This window comes from Pseudopodoces humilis, chromosome 1 (genome assembly GCF_049639895.1).
Source record: "Pseudopodoces humilis isolate 2021_Gansu_Grassland_sample_001 chromosome 1, ASM4963989v1, whole genome shotgun sequence".
Taxonomy (NCBI): domain Eukaryota; kingdom Metazoa; phylum Chordata; class Aves; order Passeriformes; family Paridae; genus Pseudopodoces; species Pseudopodoces humilis.
This window is the reverse complement of record NC_142200.1, coordinates 91010872-91032006: the sequence shown is the minus strand read 5'-3', so window position 1 is coordinate 91032006 and position 21135 is coordinate 91010872. Positions and strand designations below refer to the sequence as shown.

The 21135-nt window shown below is 40.6% G+C and overlaps 1 protein-coding gene across 3 annotated transcripts in view; it reads right to left on the bottom strand.

Moving 5' to 3' along the window:
- Positions 1–315: 315 nt before the first annotated feature.
- The window catches only part of RNF144B (ring finger protein 144B), a 91237-nt gene continuing 70417 nt past the window's right edge, over positions 316–21135 (bottom strand). For all 3 annotated transcript variants that reach the window (XM_088061376.1, XM_088061373.1, XM_005525254.3), the window contains 5 exons: positions 15186–15246; positions 10373–10577; positions 9098–9242; positions 7274–7363; positions 316–7044 (listed from right to left, as the gene is read on the bottom strand). In XM_088061376.1, the coding sequence (XP_087917502.1) occupies positions 6904–7044; positions 7274–7363; positions 9098–9242; positions 10373–10577; positions 15186–15246 (642 nt within the window). In that variant the 3' untranslated portion in view covers positions 316–6903. The remainder of the gene's footprint in view (positions 7045–7273; positions 7364–9097; positions 9243–10372; positions 10578–15185; positions 15247–21135) is intronic.

The window sequence follows — 21135 nt, the reverse complement described above, 5'->3', positions numbered from 1 at the left end:
TTGCTCTGTGCAGCCTGACACACATCCCACATCCACTGCCTGGGGTAGCTCCAGCTCCTCCAGGTGCTCCTGGTAGCTCCCAAGCCAGTCTCCACCAGACTTTGCAGGGGAGCAGATCTTTAGTAATCCTTCATCCCACCTACGGAGAGCAAACACCACCGCTGTCTGCACGCCACTGCAGCAGCTCCCAGGGCTAATCCAGAGCCTGACACACACTCTTTAAAAAAATTTCAATGTCAATTATTCTTGAGAAAATAAAGAGTCAAGACTCTTGATCCCAGCTCTTTTACTTTCTTTTATCCTCAAGATTTCCATTAAGCATATCTGATGAATTCAAATTCTCTCCATAAATTTTCTGCTATATTTTAAAAGGCAGTTGAAGATTACAACAAAATGAGACAATGTCTTTACACTAGTTTTTTAATGTTGCACATACTGCATTTTATAACATCAGAAGAAAAAAAAAACCCAAAGTAAACCTTAAAGACAGAAAATAAATATAATTTTTATGAATATATGCAGAGAGAGTGCAAAAAACTGCATCTGTAAAACATTTAAATGCTGAATCATACCACAAAAAAAAAATTTACAAAAGCACTTATTTCTTTATACATGTCAGCTTTCTTCTTATAAACACAAAAATATTTTAACAAATCTTACAAAGATCAAACCCTTTTGCCCTTCACCAGAAGAAAAGTGGTGAAGAAAGTGTATTACCTGGAGGAAAAGAAAAAAAACCCAAAAAAATAGATAAACAGAATGTAAAATCTGCGAGGGGCAGGACAGGGGTCCGTGGCCTCTGCTGGCTCACACCACATGCACAAACACGCCCAGTGTCAGGCCTGGACACTTCCATCTACACACATGTAAAACACAGGCTTTTTACAGAAATAAGCAATGCTGAGGCAATTAAAAGAGCCCTCACACGGTGACCCTTGGTGCCTGTGATGCCAATACTAGTGTATGGAACAGTTCTGCTTCTCTTCATTCCCAAGCCTTGCTCATTAGGGAAAACTGATTGATCAGACCAGCTGAGCTCCAAATAGCTCACGTGAACTGAAGCTTTTGTGAAACTGGACCAGGCCAGCAGCAAAAGACTTGGAAAATAAAACAGATTTGCTCTATGTTCTGGGGTGTTTAGGAAGTGGGTGGGTAGCTATGGAAAGGGCAAGCTTGAGATAGAGCCCCTGATGAACATCTGGGATATGCTTGAACATGGTGGGATGGCCCAGCGCAACAAATGCCATAGAGCTGGTGGCACTTGAATCCTCACATGGACAAGTCCCTTGTGCACCACATCCACTGCATGGGCCTCAGGAAGCCATGCAGCTCAGGCACCTTCTTGAAATTTAAGCAACTCACTGCATACATGCTGCAGCATCGCACATTCATTCCCACTGTCTGGGATCTCCCCGGCACATGGCCACCAGAAGCTGCAGCTTCTGTCTGGACATCCAGAAGGCACAAGCAAATTAACAACATCCTTAATTTTCATCCAAGAAAGGAGAAAGTTTCTTGGGAAGAAGAAAGAAGAATGAGGTCGTTACCTCTAAAGAGCTGGTGGACCAGCTCATGATCGTCAACCACTATCATCTTTTATAGCTCAGATTGCGATGGTCAATAAAATTGGTTGCTAGGAAATTACCTTTCCTAACATCAGAGATTTGCTCGATTCAAACAACTAACTTGAGGGATCATAAAAAAACCTCTGATGTAATTACAAAATAGTAGGAAACATTTACTGCGGACAGCACCAGATCACAGAAATTTACTTTGCCAGGTGCACCATGACCTTTTCTAAGAAGAGAAAAGCCTTCCAGGATGAATGCAATTAAAATAAATCTATCATATGATAAAGGCAATGATACTTCATCCTTAGTATTTTATAATTATCAATAATAAATTATATTGCATTGCATAAATTACAATAATAAATTATAAAACCATATTGGTTATGAGGTTGCATGTCATGACACAAGACAGACCTTTGGGTTTCCTGTTCAGCAACACCATTCAGTTCTCACTTCACTATTTTACTAACTAAAGGACAAATGAAAACGAGACTGAAGTTCTCCAGAGTCTTAGCAGTAAGTTAACCTTCCAGTCAACTGCAGAAGAACCAACTCTTGCTGTTCCAGGAAAGGTAATTTTTCGCATCTTTATTTCTAGCCATGTAAATTACGATCTCATCCTACACACTCATGGGTGAGAGATGTCTGACAACTGTTTTATAACTAGCACACTCTGTTCAACTGCCTCAGCATATTTATAAGATTATCTTCCTGGGTAAGTATACCCTAAAAAGTCTCTAGAGAGTTTGAATACCTACATTCTGAATCTATACAAGAGAAGTATTTTCTATTTATATAATAAAAATATGTATACAGGATGTAGATTTTTTTATTTCCCAGCACATTTCCAAAGAAATCTGCTTAACAATAGAAGCATCTCTTCTGTGAAGCTCAAAAGCTGAAGGGCTCCCTTATCTATGAACCCCAACAAAGCAGCCCTTACTTTAGTTCTTAAGTAAGTTCTTCTAAAGTCTCTGTAAGTTTTTCTAAACAAGCCAGGTCTGGAATTTTCATCTTTGGTCAGGTACCTCAGCATCAAATTTCTTTTTAAAACCTGGGAGAAAATGGCTGCAAGATTTTTATCCTCATACAAAGACATCTACTAGCTTTGTTCTAAGAATCTTTGGCCTGAAACACAGGATGAAAAATAAAATCATAAAAGGAATTAGTTTGAGAAAGAATGACTGGGAGAAGGAGATTACAGTGCAAAACAGATTTCAAATTTTTAAAGCGACAGTCATTATAGCACAACCGCCCATTGTGGCACCAAAAAATGGAGCAGCCAAAAGTTGGTTTTATTGTCCCATCCTGGAAATGTAGTTGTATCTGTCTGCTTGTAATGATTTCTTCATGCAAATATGGAGGCAATATCCAGTTTCTCCTAGTTCATTCAAGTAAAATTTGTGTACATTTTAAACTTATCTTTGGACTTCATGCTGTGTAACTGGACAGACAACAAGATGCAGCATTTAGCGTCATTAAAGCACTGAGAAACATTCATTATTGTTACCCTTCATGCCCTTCTTTGGGGTAAGTAACTCCATACACCAAAAATAAACCATCACTTACCAAAGGGCAACACTGAACACCCACTATAGTTCTGGAATAAATACTGCAGAGACGCACTTATGCTGCAGCATGACAAGTATCTTCTTTTTATTAAGAGATCAGTCTGGGAGCAGATATCATCATCCTCATTTTAACACAAGGACATGGAATGCTGAATGGGATCTTCAGCTGTATTTGACACAGACCCAGAGACTGATGGGAAATGACAGGATATGTGGCCACAGAGATTTGTGGCCAGAAGCAGTACAAACCCAGGTTTCTAGCACTGGTCTCTTAAGTTTAGGAACTGACCTTTAAAGACCTAGAGCCCAATTTTCATAAGGCCTGAATGCTCCTCGTTCAGAGGAGTATGTTTCACTTTCATCCTCCACTAGATATGTCTGTGAATGTTCTCAATGTAACATTAAAGGTGTAAATCCCACCCTCAAGGTGTCTCTTGGTCGTTAAAGGCCCAAGAACAAACTGGCAATGTGCTCCTGTGTGGTACCTGCACTGCCACAGCCCTGTGCTCTCCCCTGTCTGGTGCCCCCATAGCAGCCACCTGGTATGGTGAAGAGATGGGAAGAGCAGTGAAGCCTGGTAGTAATATGCACCAACTACATCACACAGATGGAGCTCAGGAGGGTGGATTTACCTCAATTAAGAAGTCAGATGTAGTCAGAATCCTGAGGTTTTTTTTCTGTTCTCCCTAATTATTACTAGTATTATTTGCCATGCTTTCAATAAATGTTTTATAAAGTGACTCTAATGTTTCTTATAAAGTTAAAAAAAAAAAAACAAAAAAAAAAACCAACAAAGAAACACAAAAGCAAAAGCCAACACTGTAAAAAGATTCCTGCTAAAATGTTTCTCTGGAAACTCTCTGAGCATAGCCAGCTAGTGCAAAATAGCTGCCTTCTGGAAAACAAAGCAACAGGGCTTTCCTGCTCCCAGCACTTCAGCGCAGGTACTGCTCGTCTCGGCCAGGCCAGGATCTACTTAATGCACACTAATGCACATTAATGCACATGCTCAAGTATTCCCACGCAATGAAAGCCAGGATATGGACACAGCCTTTTAAAGAAAATCATTGTTGTAAAGCTTTTAATTTTAAGCTCTGAAGATGTCTCGAGCTTCTTTCTTGGTCCATTTTTTTGCACCTACACAGCCAAAGGAAGTGGTGCCTGTAGCTCATGCTCCCCTTATCCAGTTTTTGTGCGAAGACCTTCAGCAAAAGCCTGGGCTACCAATCCACGTCTAGATTTCTTACATGCCTGGACTGGCGCTGAGACTGCCAGGCTGTGTTAACTCCTTCATGATTAATTTATACCAGTTTTGGAACACCCACCAGACATCTAAAGTGGTGCAAGAGAGGTGCCTTTGGCTGCGTTTCTTTAACAGAGGGAAGAATCTGACAGTTTCATTAACACAACAGTATTAATGAAAAAAGGGTCCGACACCCTTCATTCCAATAGGCATTTTAGATAAAACAGGCCAACAGAAAGAGGGAGAGGACAAGGAAAGAAACCAGACTAGCAAAGGATGCATCGGTCATGCGTAAGATCACAAAACATGAAAAACCCTCAAATTTTAACATGCAAAGGATACTGGTACATTGCAATGCTGGTTATGGTTAAAGAGACTGTACAGCTCCTACATCTTTGTCCTTGAGGCTTTGTTAAAGTAAGACTTGCAACTTCAAGTTCATAAATAAAATGGAAATGACAGTAGTGCCATAAAAACGTAGGTAGAAAAATAGTGCAAAGCCAAGGGCTGGACACTTTAATCTGTCACAAGTACCCCAAAGCACTACCATTAGTGCTCTTCATGAAAACACATACAGAAAACATTCTTTATTTATTATAAATGGCAGTTGCCTGCATTGCACTCTGTATTTAGAATGTACTGTCTACCGTTCTGCTTCCCTTCAAAGCTGAGGATGAAGAATAAATATAGCCTTTCACACTGGCGAGCACTGCCTGCCCTCCAGCCACGACTGGTAGCAAAGTCAGGCAGTATTTATAAAAGAAATCAATTAAAAAGTAAAACAGACAGTATCTGTTAAGGCCTCTGTCCTTGCTAGTCTGCTCAACATACTACACTTTCTCAAAAGAACACCTGCCACTTTTGTTACAGTAACCAGAGAGCTAAGTTAAACAGAAAAAAAAGGTCACATTTACAGCTGCCAAGAAGGCAAAGTTCCTGAGGCTCAGCCAAACACCACACACAGACACCCTCGCAGCACCCTCCGGTGCTGTGTGCTCGGAGAGGGGCGGCGGGGCCGAGCGCGAGCCCGACGCCACGCTTGGGCCCAGCATCTCCTGCAAACCTCGCAGCCCTCATGGAAAGGGGTTTGGAATTACAACCAATTGTATAGTGCAAACTTGTATCTGTTCCCAAAGGTACAGAAAGCACAGACGGGAGTCCAGAACAAAAGCGCCACAGGCCCCGACTGTGAGGAGAATTATCCATTAAGGAAATAAACTCCAGAGAGTAGAGTCTGATCTCAGCTACTCCTGACTGAGCCTGGAGTAATTCCAGCTCTTCAGTGAGCTTCCAGTGAACTCATACAGGTGTAACTGATACCAGGGTATGACTTGGTTTGGTGGTGAGGCACCAAATTAAAATGAAGCACTTATTAAATGACAGCTTTCTAGATTCTGAGTTACTAAAAAATACCAATAACAGAGTTTGTTAACCTTGAGCAGGACGAAAGAAATACCCACCAATGGAGGGAGCTCACATTTACACAGCATTTCTCAAGCATTCACTCCAGCATGTCCATAAGGTTCTGAAGGAGGGCTTGGCTCAGCCTGGTTTCAGTAACTTTTTAACAGTGCTGCCACCCCATATAAACTGTAGAAAAAATATACTGACTGCCCATATGTACTTGGTACATCTGTGCCCGTGCCATGCTCTGTACACACACAGCCAGGATCCCAACGCTGGACACAAAATGGGAACTGTATCACAGTCTTTCTTAAAACATTACCTTCACTGTGAGTCTGCTGCACCCATGGTACTGACAAAAGGCATGCCCAGTGCTAGGGAAATATGCATATTCCTAATATTTCTTGGTAGATACATCATGTTTGATGTGAAAAAAATAGCAGCTTTCTCATGGTAGTCTGGTCTCTCAGAATAAAGCTGTATCTTAGAAACAGTTTTGTTGTTTTTTTACTTCTGTAGCTGAGATCAATGGTAAAAATCAAATGGATTTAAATGCTGAAAGAAATGCTATGGCAGCCAATTGACAGGGAACTACCAAACATATTTTTCTTAATGGTTTGTTACATTTAACTGGACACAAGCTAGCAGACAGAAGGACCTAATCAGGCTTTTCCTTCTCCCTCTTTTACAAAAGACCCAAAACTTTCTGAGAAATCTGAGTGTCACCAAGAACCAACAGCAAGCACAACAGTAATGACTAGATCTGCAAAGACAGAGTAATGCAGCAGGATCGAGTCATGTGCAGCCGATGGAAAAAGGGAATGTTCTATCGGTCTTGAACGGTGGATCATATCAGTGGTATGAAGTACTGAATGGTGTCCTGTTTTCCTCTTCAGGAAGCAAAAACCTACACTATACGTACTGCACAATAATCTAGACTTTTCCCCCACTAGGATTTGTTACTGATAGAGTAGCCCGTAAAGAATAGGCACTTATCCCAAGAACTGGCAAAAAAAAGGGAGCATTATTTGGTAGGAATGGCACCCAAACACAACCATTGTGCTTTCTCACATGTGTATGTTGTACAGATGGAGACTCAAAAAGACACAGAGTTTTAGGTTGTCGGCAGGCTGTGTTTTTTCTTTTTGCTCCGGCAAGATTTGCAAATGCAACAGATGATGCATGGAGATGCCACAAGCAGCAATGGCGAGGTCACCAATGCTATGATACCTAGTCCAACGAGGATCCCCACAACCTGAAAGACAGGGTGGTGAAAAGTACATATTTAGATAGCATGGAAAATAAAATATGCATGTGCATAAACATAACATGGGTCACAAAAAAATAAAAAGAAAAAGAAAAAGAAAAAAAAAAGAAAGAAAGAAAGAAAATATGAAAATAATCATCTTGGTTCTTCTCTGAAGGGCAAAATCTCTTTGCTTCATGCATGCATGAGAGCTCTGCCCAGCTGGCTAGGAACACACCTGTGTTCTGTTCCACATCACTGAAGCTCGTGAGTGGCCCAGCTTGTTTCTGCAAGGGCCTCTGTCGTAATGTCGTAAGAAAATATCATTCTGAAAAACAAAAGGAGAAGTTGTAAGAGCAGATTACAGAACTGCAGGGAGAGGTTCAAGACCAGAGTGGAAACACAACCTTCCTGGCACTGCTTCGAAATTGCCAGCTGCCAGCAGACAAGTTCACCTGTCTTCTAAATAATTACCTAGAGTAACTTCTCGCAGTTTCAGAAATTGGTGTATGTTTGGCACCTGAGCTATCATACAGAATCTTTCATCCTCCACTTTTAAAAAGCATAAGCACATGAGTTTCACCTATTGCACAAGTACGTGGTCTATAATTTGGTGATGATAAAGGGGACTGAAAACAACAGGCATTTCTGAAACCTAGCAATGTGAGGGATCATCTTCCTGAAGTATTCCACCTTCTGTTCTCCTGATGTACCTACTTCACAGTAATTTTCTCCTTAGATTTAACAGGAAAATATAAAAAGTACAAAAATCCTTCACTTCTCTTTTACCATTAATATTTATTAAACTACCCATTCCTTTCTCCAGGTCACTCATGGCCTGCATTACCCTCCCTAAACCACTGTGCTGTAACCTGATGCTGCTTCCCCTTTCACTTTTCAGGTCTGCTCTTTGGCTTTGCAGCTATTACCTTCATCTATGCCTGGAGCTTCTGTAACCCCCACACATTCAGAAAAAAATACATTTGAATCACACAACTATAGTTTCTTTCTCTCTTTCTCCCTTTGAACTGACAAAAACTCGATAAGGGCATGTCTGTGGGGTCTGCAAGAATGCAACACTCTCCTGGTTCAGCACAGTGTTAAGCAATCACTGTGTACTGCATGTACTCTGAGGCAAGCCCTAAGACTCATGTTGAAAAAGCACATTCACCCACAGAGAAAGGAGACATAACACTGAGGGAAACCTGTTTAGCATGCTGAGTAAAGGATGAAGACTGAGGAAGTCTCATTGTTTGCTGGCTGTGGAGTACAAAAAAGAAGACAAGAAAAGCCGCACAGCACACAACATTTTATTTCAAGTGCTGCTAAAGTCCTTTTCACACTCCCACAGTTGTTACTGATGACTGTGCCAAAAGGGCAAGCTGCCATATATACAAGTGCATTACTTCAGGACTCTTCATGCTGCTAGGATACTTGAAGTCCACACGAGTTGAGACTGGTTTGCAACCTTTGAGAAATAATTAGCAACCTGCTAATTATTCACAATCCATGTTATGATCCAGTATTTTTATCCTCAAGCCTAATAACCAATCGTTCTCTTCAGCAAAAATGGCACTAGAGAGGGACTAGTAAAGGAGACCTAGTCCTTCCTAGCAGGGAGCCCTTAAGCCACCATACCATGGAACAACCCCCTTCACCCAGTACCGTAACATGTTTTAGACAGGCTGTGTCCTTTGCTGTTGAAACAGGCGGAACGTTTATTTTCCTCACTCTCAACCAAACTGTCTTTAACTACTGGAAGAGGGAAACTGAGCAAGGTATTGCTGCAACAAACCTCCAGAAAGTGATGTGCTAGTCCCATTTCCCTCAAAGAACTAACATGGGACCCACAGACGTGGCTATAACCCTTTACGGAAGAAAAATATTATACTGATATAAATAAAAGCACTGGGTGAAAGAAGAGAAAGAAACTGAGTCAGAAGCTGAATTGAGCCAAGAAATAAGCTAGGACAGCAATGAACTAACAAAGAGCTTGCACGGAGCCTCAGACTAACCCTAACATCATTATTCTTTACCTTGGTGGTTTTTCTGCAGTACTTACATCCAAGTTCTGTAGACAATACCAGCAAAATGTGTGCTTGCAGTTTTTGCACATCATCTGAGCACAGCCCTCGTTTCGCTCAATATAAATTCGACAAACTGGGCACTGCTTAATTGGCGCCTCTGTCTCTGCTCCAATAAGGAATCTAGAAAAGTAAGGAAACATTCAAGTGAGATGTGAACATAATTGTTGGCATTCAGGTCCACTGCCTGATATGTATTGTGCTGATTTTTCAGAGCATCTAATATTGTTGTCCCAATGCACTCAGTGTGTGAAGCTTCAGAACAATACATTGAAGCATACTCACTACTAGGTGTAAGACTATTAATATCACATAAAAGTGAAAATCCCCTGCCTTGTTCCTTGATGCTATATAAAACCAACACTCACTACACCCACAGTTAATCACCTATAGCATTAAAACTTAGGACTTTGTTACAGAGACCTTGCACAATTCATTTAACAGGACTGGATTATGCAACTCATAGCACTTGTCTGAATAAAATAGGCTAAAACTCCACCACAGCCAGAGATCACACCTAGAGAAGAAAAATCATAACAAGAGCTTTTTGGCAACTCCTATTCAATGGAGTCTCTAGAAAGCAGAATGCTCTAGGTTTAAAGTCTTTCATTTCCTAAAAAAATGATAGAAGACTTTGAATACGTGACTCAACATAACCTGCTTCTGAAAACAAAGATGGATAGCCAAAGACATGATGTAATTTAAACACAAAAATCTCTCTTCTGTAGATTAATGACTATTATAACCTGATCTGTAGGCTGTTTGCACTTAAGGAAAAGGAGCATAAATCAGGCTTCTCACACCAAGTGAAATTTACACTCTGTATGAGTTAGTTTTTCTGTGCAGAGATTCTATATATATTAAGCAGGGGTGATTTCTTAATCACAGTATAGGCAAAATCTATATCCTGCAATATTGGTATATTGGATTTTTTGTATGGGCATAGCTCATAATTCTAGCATGTGAACAAAACCTTTAGGCAGATTTAAAGTCCTGGAGGGCTTCACCTTTCAGAAGTGTCAGTTGCGACCCAAGCTTGGCAAGTACACACATAATATTAAGCATTAAAAAATGAAATTTATCATTTAAAGTAATATTTAGACTGGAATTGTATTTAGGAAACACCAGGAGACATAGACAGTTTCCAAGCTGAAGCTGTGGACCTGGAAGAAAGTTGCTCCATGAGCCTGATGTGAAGCCCTGTGAAGAAAAGAAACGAAAGACTGCGTGGCCATCATGGATTCCCATCTTACCCCTGCTCGGTTGGTACTGGAGAAGTTTGGTTTTCCTGGCACAGGTGCTGCCCGTGCCACGGCTCCTTGCAAGAGGAGCAGAAGGTCAGGTGGCAGGCGGGGCACTCCACTGGCACCGGTGCTCCCGACTCGCTCACTGCAACGTGGCACACTGTTTGGCAGTCGGCTGTGGGGCACCATGTTCTCTGGGGGTCCAAGTGGACTTCTGAAAATCAACAGAGACAGAAATAAAACTCTTTATACAGTCCCCTTCTTGATCCAGTGACATGTGTCTAGGTATACAACACCCAATTCTGCACAAGGGTGTGGGTGCCAAAGCACTCCGCACCCACGCCCATGGGCATTTGGGCCTTTTCTTCTTTAGGCAGGTCTGCATTTGTGCTCTGCTAAGCAGTTGCACTGAAAGTATTGCAACAACAGAAATACAATGCACAGAATGTGTTCCTTGCTTTTTTACAGGGAGGTGCAAAATATGAACCTAATTGCTGCTTGCTGAGAAGCATGTGTCTTTTGTAACACTAGGCCACTCCATGTCTTTCACATGTGCAAGCCATGCAGTAACTTCCATATAAACAGCAGAAGGACTGTAATTAAATTAATGTCAAGTCACTTTCCATGCCTGATTTACTCTCCTCTATCTTTAAACTGCAGTTAATATTCACTGTATCATAACATTACTATTTGTCTGGTATCAGATTATTACAGGAGTCAAGATTCAGGGTGTAGACACTAAGTTACAATCATCACCACATGGCAGAGAATAAGTGCTGATCCTCTCTCTCACTTCCCAACCTTTATTCAAGGAATTTGCAACAAAAACCCACCGGGGACACATTCACTGTTGCTCATTTGCTACTCAGTTCCATGAGATGCAGCTGAACACTCACACCCTGCAGAGCCTCTCCAGAAAAGGGCTGTCATGCCTGCAGGAGCTACCTTGTCCCTCCTCCTTCCCTGGGAGCTCTCTGGTACCACCACTGAAAATAAATAGATGGAGGGGATGTCTCCAAAGTCAGTGGAAATCCTGACCGTGAAATGGCAAAAGCCATTACAAGGTACCTGCAGCAGACAAAATTAATTGTCCCACTTGAAACAAAAACCTGCACAAGAACCTCATATATATATGTTCTCTGGCAAATGTTGCTGAAAGTACATATGGATGTTCCTCTTCTCTGATGGCTGCAGGACACACAGGTACATAGTGCTCTGACTTCAGGTAATCTCTGAGTCTGTGTCAGAGTGCTCCAACAGAGGTAGAGGATTTCTATATCCAACCAAAGGCTGTCACCTATAATTTAGGCAGTGAGAGCAAAACACCTGTTCCTTCAGCTACTTCATGGATCTAGTTGCATTCTTTTCTCTGTCTTGAACATGCTTGGCCTCCTAAAACAAACAAATATTTTGCTTTCTACTGAATGAAAGCAAAACCAAATTAGTTCTCAGCTTCATTTGTATGGAGAAGAGAACCACAGCCAATCATGTAACTTTTCATATTTACATACTTTTAAAAGGTAATGTCCTGATTGAGAAATCTTCTCTAGGTACCTTTAGTGTCTCTTAAAAGAAACTCTGAATTGGGTAAGACTATGGCCTAGTAGTTGCTATTGAATTTAATCCTTCACACAATAGGTTCTGCATGTTTTCTGTTGAAAATTCAGCTTTGGAAACCTAAATTCCCCTATCCTGTTTTTGTGTGGAAGACAAAATGTCTGGTTTTGACATCATTGTAAGGAAGGGAGTTGGGTTGTAAACCTGTTTTTTAACAGATTTGTTGCAGCAAGATGTAATGCATGAGATGAAACTCCTTCCTCTCCCACTTCCTCCATTTTACAAAGAACCTACAGACGGTGTTTTGCAATCCAGGCTGTCTCATACTGTTTGGTTTACCATGCAGTACAAGCAAAAGCAGAGAAAATTAAAAAGGCACAGCCAAAGCAAGGAAAGAGGCTATCGTCCTACTCTGGCAAGTTGCTCCATCTCTTGGTTAAGGCCATTTCTCTCCCAAGCTTTTCCCTGCAGCCAGTTCAGCCACAACTCCTTCCACTCTCAGGAGGAAAGCCCTCCCAGACAGTGCCAGTTTCGGGCAGGGACCTGGCCAGTTTTCATAAAACATGCAAGCAAACAGGTGAGATGTGAGTGGCAGACAGGGGGAATGCAGCACCCTGAAGAAAATTATTTTCTGGCTCAGAAGAGGTACTCACTGAAAGGATAAGACTATGATTGTATTTCACTGAAATCTCCATTTAAAATGGACTACTTTTGAGTCAGGCATAAAATGGAGATTCTCTTCATCTACCACTCACCCTACTGAGTAATTGTCACAGAAACAAACATAATGCATGTGCCCTAAGCACTTACCATTCCTCTATTTCTTTACTTCAGTTGACTACATCAACCCCATCCTAAATAGACATAAAGGATTTCCTGTTTCTTCTAATAAAGATGCTTCACAGAAGCTCTGTGGTTTGGCCCTGACTGGATGCAGAGAAATTAAAGATATGCAAAAAATTTTTGTTTTTAAAAACACATTTGCATCCTAAGAGCACAAAACCCACAAGAGAACAGCATATTGTCAGTGCATCAGTTATTAAATTTAACAATTGTCTATAGATACACCATTCTATACCACCTACTTCTCCCTATGTTTTCACACAATATTATTGGCCCATTAAAAATATATATATATGCTATTAACATAGCTAGCACAGATGGGGGATGGGGGAAATAACTGTTGGATGTATAAATCCTTCTCGGGGTGTTCCAAATTTTCCTCAAAATTAATTTCACAATGGAAAATATCTGGAAAGGCTCTACCAATCACTTGAAGATCAGGAAGGAGTCTCTGGGCAGATTCTGGGTCAGAATTCATCCCCAGCAGATGCCATCAGTGAGGTTTATTGCTAGTTTCAGAAAAAGTGTCAGACCAGGGCAGGCAGGCTTTGCCAGGTAAGGCTCAGGTCTGAGAATGGAGCTCCAGGCCACCAGAAACTAATAAGCCAAGTCCCACTAGTGAGTGCAGAAAGGTCAGCCTTGGGGAACAGCACTAAATCATAGTGGATAGGCAAAGGTCTTGGCTAGGGCTGGGATTAGTAGTGGGTGTCCAGGTCAGAGCTTTAGCAGGAATTGTTGTTCCCAGACATCAGTAAGCTGGATTTATTGCTGGGGCCAAAAGGCAAGGCAAAAGGGCTATGTCTAAGTCTGCTGCTTGGACACCCGTTTTATCGTAAAGGAGCATGAACAGATATTAGAATCATAATGAAGAGAGATAGCAGAGGTGGAAGAGGATTTGTCAGACACAGGCAAGAAAGAAAAGGAAAGGAGGACTTAAAAATAGACAAGTTTCAGGCTTCTCTGTGCGGGAGGAACTATTTAAAAAAAAACATATGTAACAGCGAGTCAGACAAAAGATCACGGGTTCAACTTTGGCTAGTTAGAGAGGAGAAGATATCAGGAAAGCAATACTTTCAGAGTCTTCAGTTAAAAAAGGTTTTACATAAAACAGATTAACACAAGGCAAGAAAACCTCATTTTCTTAACCCTTTAATGCAGTGATTTAACAAGCTCTGATTTCCATTGTCTGGGACTGTAGACAAGCCCCTGATTAGCTTATGAACTAGAGGGACTTCATAAGGAATTAAGAATAAATAAGAAGGTGGTAAAAAAGGCAGGAGAAAGAAATTTTAAAAATGAAAGCAAGGTTTGGAATTTTTTTTCCTTTTATTTTTACCCGAGTGCCATAAAATCATAGCTACAAATCTCCACTTACCCATAAACTCTGGGGCATATTTGAATATTTTACACTTTTTGTACTTTGTTGGCATTCAAAAAGACTCATGTCAGATGAGATTCTGTAAAAACCTATATATTCTTATATCTAACCAACTTTTCAAGTGTATTGCTTTGCCTAATTTTTATAGACCTTTGCATTGTCTTACGCAATCCACTGCATCTAAGCAGGCATGCAGAGCAAGAATATAAATACAGCCTTTCAAGGAAAGTTTGAGAACAAGCAGAGTGGGGCAGTGTCTCAGACACACCACTCTGCATGCTACCAAGCACTGAGTTCTTTGAAAAACACTACACCTTTCAGCTGAAACCCTCAAGCTGGTGACAGTCTTTAAAACCAGGAACGGGATCTCATCTTTCTGACTAGCAAGTTTCTTCTTCAGCCTTGGCAAGGAACCACCTCTTGATGCAGAAGGGTGATCTCTGGGCATAGGAAAGCTTGGCCTAAGTGAGACCTTCAGTTTCAAACTTCTTTACAAAGTAGGCCTTCCTCAGGAATGAGGGGACCTACTATTCCCTGGGAAGAAAAACTCTACTAGATGAACACACATGAGGTCTCTACGTAAGCAAAGCAATTTTTGCAGGGATGCTTGCAAAAATCCACATTGCATTTCAGAATATGTGTCCCCCAGAAGCTCTGAAGATCCCTATGGATGTGTAAAAGGATGGTGTGCCCTGGCCTGCACCAGCCTCTAGCACCTTGACAAGTTCTACCAGTACAACTACCTCAAGGATCCAAGATGAACGTGCCATCGGAAGAGCAATGGAGCCCCAGGCACGCAGTCTGAGAGTGCTGCCCGCAAGCTTGAGTAAAAGTCTGCTAATTTTTTTGATTCTGCAAAACAGAGAATTTCGAATTTGTCTGTGGAGCGCAGTCAGACCTAGTGACTGCTCTTAAACTATTTGAAAGCAAAGACATCTTCTCTGTCTCTTCCTTAACTCACTCAACAGGCCCTGCCTCTGCCGTATGTAACAGTGCTGCCTCCACTGACAAGAAAGAAGGCAGTAGAAACATCAAGGTTCATACCTCGTTCAAACTTCAACCTCTTGTATAACTCAAACTGGTCAACAGGAACCAAACAGGCAATCTGAAAAGAGAAATACACAAAATAAGCATTAGAACTACAAACTTTAAAAAGTTAATAAGCGCTATGTTCTACACACCTGCTTTCCTGAGCTGGCTCTCAAATTCACCTCTTTGTTCCTGCACCGTGCTCCCCCATACCCTGACTTCTTCTCCAAAACTTAAAAAGTAGTTCTTAACCTTCCCTTCCCTAATTCATCCACACAGCCCAGAAGTTCAGCCCATGTCTTTCTTACCATGCACAAGAAAACCTTCTCTGTGGATTCCGTATTTACTTCAGGCTTGCCAGTTTTATTTCATGTTGGTTTAGTGTAACAAAGAGTGACATGTTGCCAGCCCTGGAGACTGCAGCACGCTGTTCATGCACAAGAATACAGCTCAAATGAATGGTTCTTCATTTATGTCTCCCAGTGTTAATGGCAGGGGTCACTTAGCTCTCCAGAACTGAAAGCAGTCTGGTTTCCATTTTTTATTCATTTCATTTCACGTTTGGGCCAAGACAGCTAATACCACTGCTGCTGAAATTTGCCATAGACACAGAGCAGCCTATTGGGAACCAGACTGAAGTTAACAAATTTAGTTGGCATAGACAAACAGGCTTTGCTGATACATTCTACACATTACCGTAATTAAACTAGCAGCCTAAAAGGCTAAATGCTCTAATCTCCAATTAACAGTCTACATAAGAAGACCAAGTGCCCTATTTAAAACTAATAAGCAAACCTGCACACCGGGTATGGAGGGGTTTAAAAGAAACTTCACAGGCACCTCAGGAGTCACATGTTGGTCAGATTCAGAATGTGGGATCATTCTCTTAATCTGATCCATTTGTAATAATGTACCAGCACTGGAAATATTTTTCTCTTTTACTGAAAACAAACCTAGACTAATATAAGACCTGAGACCTGATCATTTGAAGCACTGTGTGACAGTGTAGAACTGACAGTTTCAAAGTGACACACTTTCAAATCTCACATCCTGTATCCAACCACAGTCTCTTCAGATTATTGTAAAGGGCAAAATTTTCCCTCAGTGAAGTGGCCCTTGCTGTCCTCCTCGGTTGCAAGGTGATAACACTCATGAGAAGAAATCCAATGACAAAAATCAAATACATATTCAATATCATGCTGTGAATACATTTTCTTTCACAGGCGGAAAAAATAAAATAACTTTGTATTATAAAATACAAAATAGCTTTATTAATATCTCAAATCAATTGGACATGATTGCACACAACTGTATTTTGTAGCAGATGCTTGGATCATTTCTTTAACCTAAGCCAGAGTAGTACAAAAATGAATCCAAATTATGTCAAGATTTAATACTTTTAAGATTAATATGGCTGTAATTAATTAATATTTAATATTAATATGAATGAAAGACACAGAGATTTTTCTGGGAAACTCTTCACCTGTTCATCAAAAGTCACCTGAAACAATCTTGGAAAACACAAAAAAACTAAATCAAATGGGTAAAAAGAGTGAACTTTAGCAATTTCAGCAATGACACATAATTTCAGTTTTGCCCACTCCTCCCCAGGGCAGCTTTGCATATAAATAGTTTGGAAAATGAAAAGAGTCATCTGTATTTCTCTAGCTGGGTAAGCACTGGCAACTACTTTAAGTTTTCCTTCATTACAGCTAAATTAAAACCGTGAGTCTCAATGCTGTAAGAGCCACTTGAGTGAATTGTTTAGTTGGCCGGGGTCCCTCTGTACTTGCTTTTACATTTAACAAACAGTTTTTTCAAGAGCAGTTCTATTGAGCCCAGAATTTCCCATGTATTAAAAATCAGCCTTTTTGATTACAGTGGGACTGGAGTTATGCATCTTAACGCAGATTTCAATAGGAAGCAGAGGCAGTGCTGAAAGCTTCCCATTCTCCTGGGGAAAACTTGAGCTTACCATGGCAGCTTTCCCTTCCCCACTGGCTTCACTCAGCTCCACTTTTTTCTATGTATCCTCTTCACGGCTCAGCTTCCCCCTCCCTGTGTGCAGCTCTGGGCGTTGAACACATGCAGCCCATCACCTGTGCCACTGACTCCCACAGGCTTGGAAAGACCAGGTCCTGATGGCACCCACACATGGGTCAGCCTGAGAGGTGCTGAGCCAAAGCCCCTCCTCACAGATTTAGTATCTTTAGGCATGAGGAAAACAATGCACAAATTCCTGCTGCCTGAGTTCAATGCCACATGAAAGCTGTATATGCAAACTTAATTGAAAAAAAAAAATAAACGTGAATATCAGGTCCCCATAAAAAAACAGCAAATCCTTTCCTCAGTGAACTTTTAATCTCATTTATACCTAAGCAAGAAGGACAGTCCTAAGTGCAATAAGGGGATTAGGTGTTTATCCCCTCCTACTTGGCATCAGTCTGAATGCTTATTTCCAGACAACTTCTCAAGCCCCACCCGGGTGTCCGTCTGTCCCAAACACCTCCTCTCCTGCACAACCACTCATGTCTCTGGGCTGGTCAGGGCATGGAAATCTGGGGAGGCAGTGAACCAGCAACCCAGCAGATGGCAAAGAGCCAAAAGAGAAAGACCATGAGCATACCAGAAAGCAGGCAAGCAGGCTTTGCTTATTCTGTGCTATGAAATTATTCAATGTAGGAAGAAATGCTAGAGGACAGGTTCGGGGAACTTTTTTTTAAAAAAAAAAAAAGTACTGGGGGTTTTAATTAAAAAAAAAAAAAAAGGCAAGAATTCTCCTCTCCTGAAAGTATCTCAATTTGAGACTTACCAGGTTGTTAGGAGTTGAAATAAGTATTCAGATTTTCCATACCCTATAAACAATATCTGCAGTTAAAATACTCTTGCTATACAGCACAAGAACACACAAGACCTATTGCTAATAACAGCAGCATTCATCTGAAGTAAAAATATCTATGGACAAAAGCAAAATTTTGAAGGCTTACTACAAACAAAGGGCCCCAGCTGGACCCCTGTCAAGCATCCAAAAAGATCGTGTGTCATCAAATGTATCACAATAACCAGGGTCCCTGCTATCACATGATACCAAAGAGCAAAGAAAGGAAATTGAAAGGGGTCAAAATAATTTGGTTAAGTGTACACCAGGGCAAACTTTTCCAGGCAGTGCAGTAACCAGGATGCAAGGAAGAAAAACTCCCCTGTTTTTAAACACTGGCTACCAGAGTGGAAAGGGAAAATCACTACTCCACCTATTCTCGGGCTTTCAAGGGAGATGCAAAGAGGCAATCAAGCAAATTGAATAGATCTTACTTCCTTTCACACCCGTATGAATCAAGCCTTGATAATGCCAAGGGAGGGAAGTTCAGCAGGACAAAAGCTGCTCTCCTTCTCACTTTAGCAGACAGGCAGCAAGGGGAAATCCTGCACTGGCAGCAGAAGTTTGCAAAGGGTGGCACTGCCCACCTCTGCCAAAGCCCCACTCACTGGGGCTGAGTTCAGAGGAACTGTCTTGTTTTGCAAGGAGTGTAAAACAGTTTCAGCAGGGGCTCTGGTTTGCTTTTGAAAGGGGTATGAGAGCTCAATCTCTTTATTGTTAGAAATTACACCCACAACTTTCTTCGTCAAGCTACCATGCTCACTAGAGTCATAATGAAATACTAAATTATTAATGTTCTTCATTAAGGAGCTCTTCTCTTATTTAGCAACAAATAAAAACAAAACCAAGGCTCTCTCACTTGTTCCCCTAGGTTTTATTTTAAAACAAGTAAATAAGAAGAACAAAATTTTTCATTTTGACCCTGAAAAAGATAGGTCAGTCTGAAAAATTTTCTCACATTCCTTGTCATTTTACCATTTCAATATCTTCTGTAGCAAACCATAAACCAATTTTGAAATTAAAAATAAAACTGATATTTTAAACTGAGTCCCAGTGGGATTTTGCGTTTGGCTATGTATGGAATATAATGCAATTAAGAATTCTAAGATCTGGGTTACTGTCCTATTTCAGCATTGCTTTACAAAGTGCTGACAACCCTCTGTCAGGTTAGCACTGGTGTTGATCACAAACTTACATAGACAGAGGGACAAGGAGCAGATTCTGCACTGCATGCAAAGGGGCAATTCTTGACAAACTTGAGAGCCCAATTCAGTACCTCCTTTACTGACTGCTGCAGTTTTAATCCAAATCAGATTACATATAGATGGATCACTGTATCAATGTTACAAACCTTGGAAAAACACGGGAATCAGAAACAGCAAAGCACAATGCCCTAGATATTATCCAAGTGAGTACTGCAGTAGAAATCCCTGTATGCAGTGGAGATTTACCCTGATTCACAGCTTACACTGGTGACTGGATTTGCACCAAGGAAAACCATTTCAAACCATGATAAATTACCCTTTATTTAGATTAGGGATTTTAACTGGTCCAATTAAATCAGTGGAGCAAGTTCCCAAGAGAGACAGGAATATTCTAGACAGAAGAAGTCTGCATGTTTAAAGAGAACTGCATTACCATAAGATGTTCCTTCTACCTTCTGCTTCCAAGAAGAAATCCAAATAATCTTTGTTTATTGTACCATTGGAGCTTGAAAGGGCAAACATTTTGTTTAACCAGACAGCTTTTAAACTTTCCTTGTTTTGTGTAACCAGCTATTCGAAAGAGAGTCTGTAGCCAAAACCATTGCCTTACCACCACCAGCCCTCATTTATTTCTGCTGAAAGACAGCTATGCTACAAGCAGCTGCTACCTAGATGTAACAGGTCAAGATACGACCTAGGATTGCACTTGATTTCAAGCACTTCAGTGGAACAGCTCCTTCTGTTTGATCGCATTCTTCGTCAAAACAAAACAAAACAAAACAAAACAAAAAAAAACCAAACCAAACTGCTGGGGAATATACCAGTTTCAACTAGATTTTGTTGAAGGAAAAAGAAACCCAAGCCAGAGGGTTTCAGAAAACATTTTTAAAGTACTGAAAAGTACAATATTCTAGTTCAAATGACTTTTCACTTCATGCATTTTAACAACAAAAAACCTGGAACATTTTTTTCTAAGGTCCAGAGGGACCTCAGAAAGGAAAGCCTTAATTCCCAACATTTCCTATGGTCTATGAATAAGCACCGATGAAATATTCAACTGTTTTAGAGAAACACATTCCCTACTATTCACACTTGCTCATTTCTTCATGAGACATACAAGAAGAAATTCTATTCTCTGTTGAAATTGTTAACCAGAGTTTTTGCCTCCCTCCATCCCCCAAAGGCAACAGAAGAACATGAATCAGAAGCAAGGCAAGAGCTTTGAAAAGGCTCTAGTAATTTAGGACCAAACTAGACAAACTCTTCAGAATTTTACTGAGAAAATAAACAGTAAATAGACAAATTAATTCTGATTTGTCGAAATGAAGACAAACAGGTCACTGGAAAGCACTGAAGGAATGTTACACACCTTGAATAAGGACCTTGAGAGGGAGAAGAAGAGGAACTTTCATAGCTATACTGTGTTCATAGCTATACTACATTATAAATGCTTATAAGCTTTGTTATTAATTGTTCAGTTTCCTTATTGAAGAAAGCTCAATCCAAAATACACTGAAAGTCAATTAAGAGGTTTTCCTTCACTTTAAATTATGCCTAAATTCATCTTTATCTCCCTTTTGCAGGCTATGTTAAGAGGCATTTTAAAAAGCAAACAAAAACCTGTTTTAGCTAATATAACAAGATGCATTTTGCCCAAAGTATAGGAACCAATTTAGCACTGTGTCCATGACAAATCCAGTTTGAACTGCTATTTTTTCTCCAAACTTCAACAGTATCTGATGAACAGCAGTCACAGCATAGTCTGAAATGAACATGACATGAAAAATACACCTTTTCAAAACACTGATGCTATCTTAGAGGAGAAAAAAAGGACCTTTTATTTTTGTTTTTCCTCACAGTACAGGCAACATGTCATTCTTCA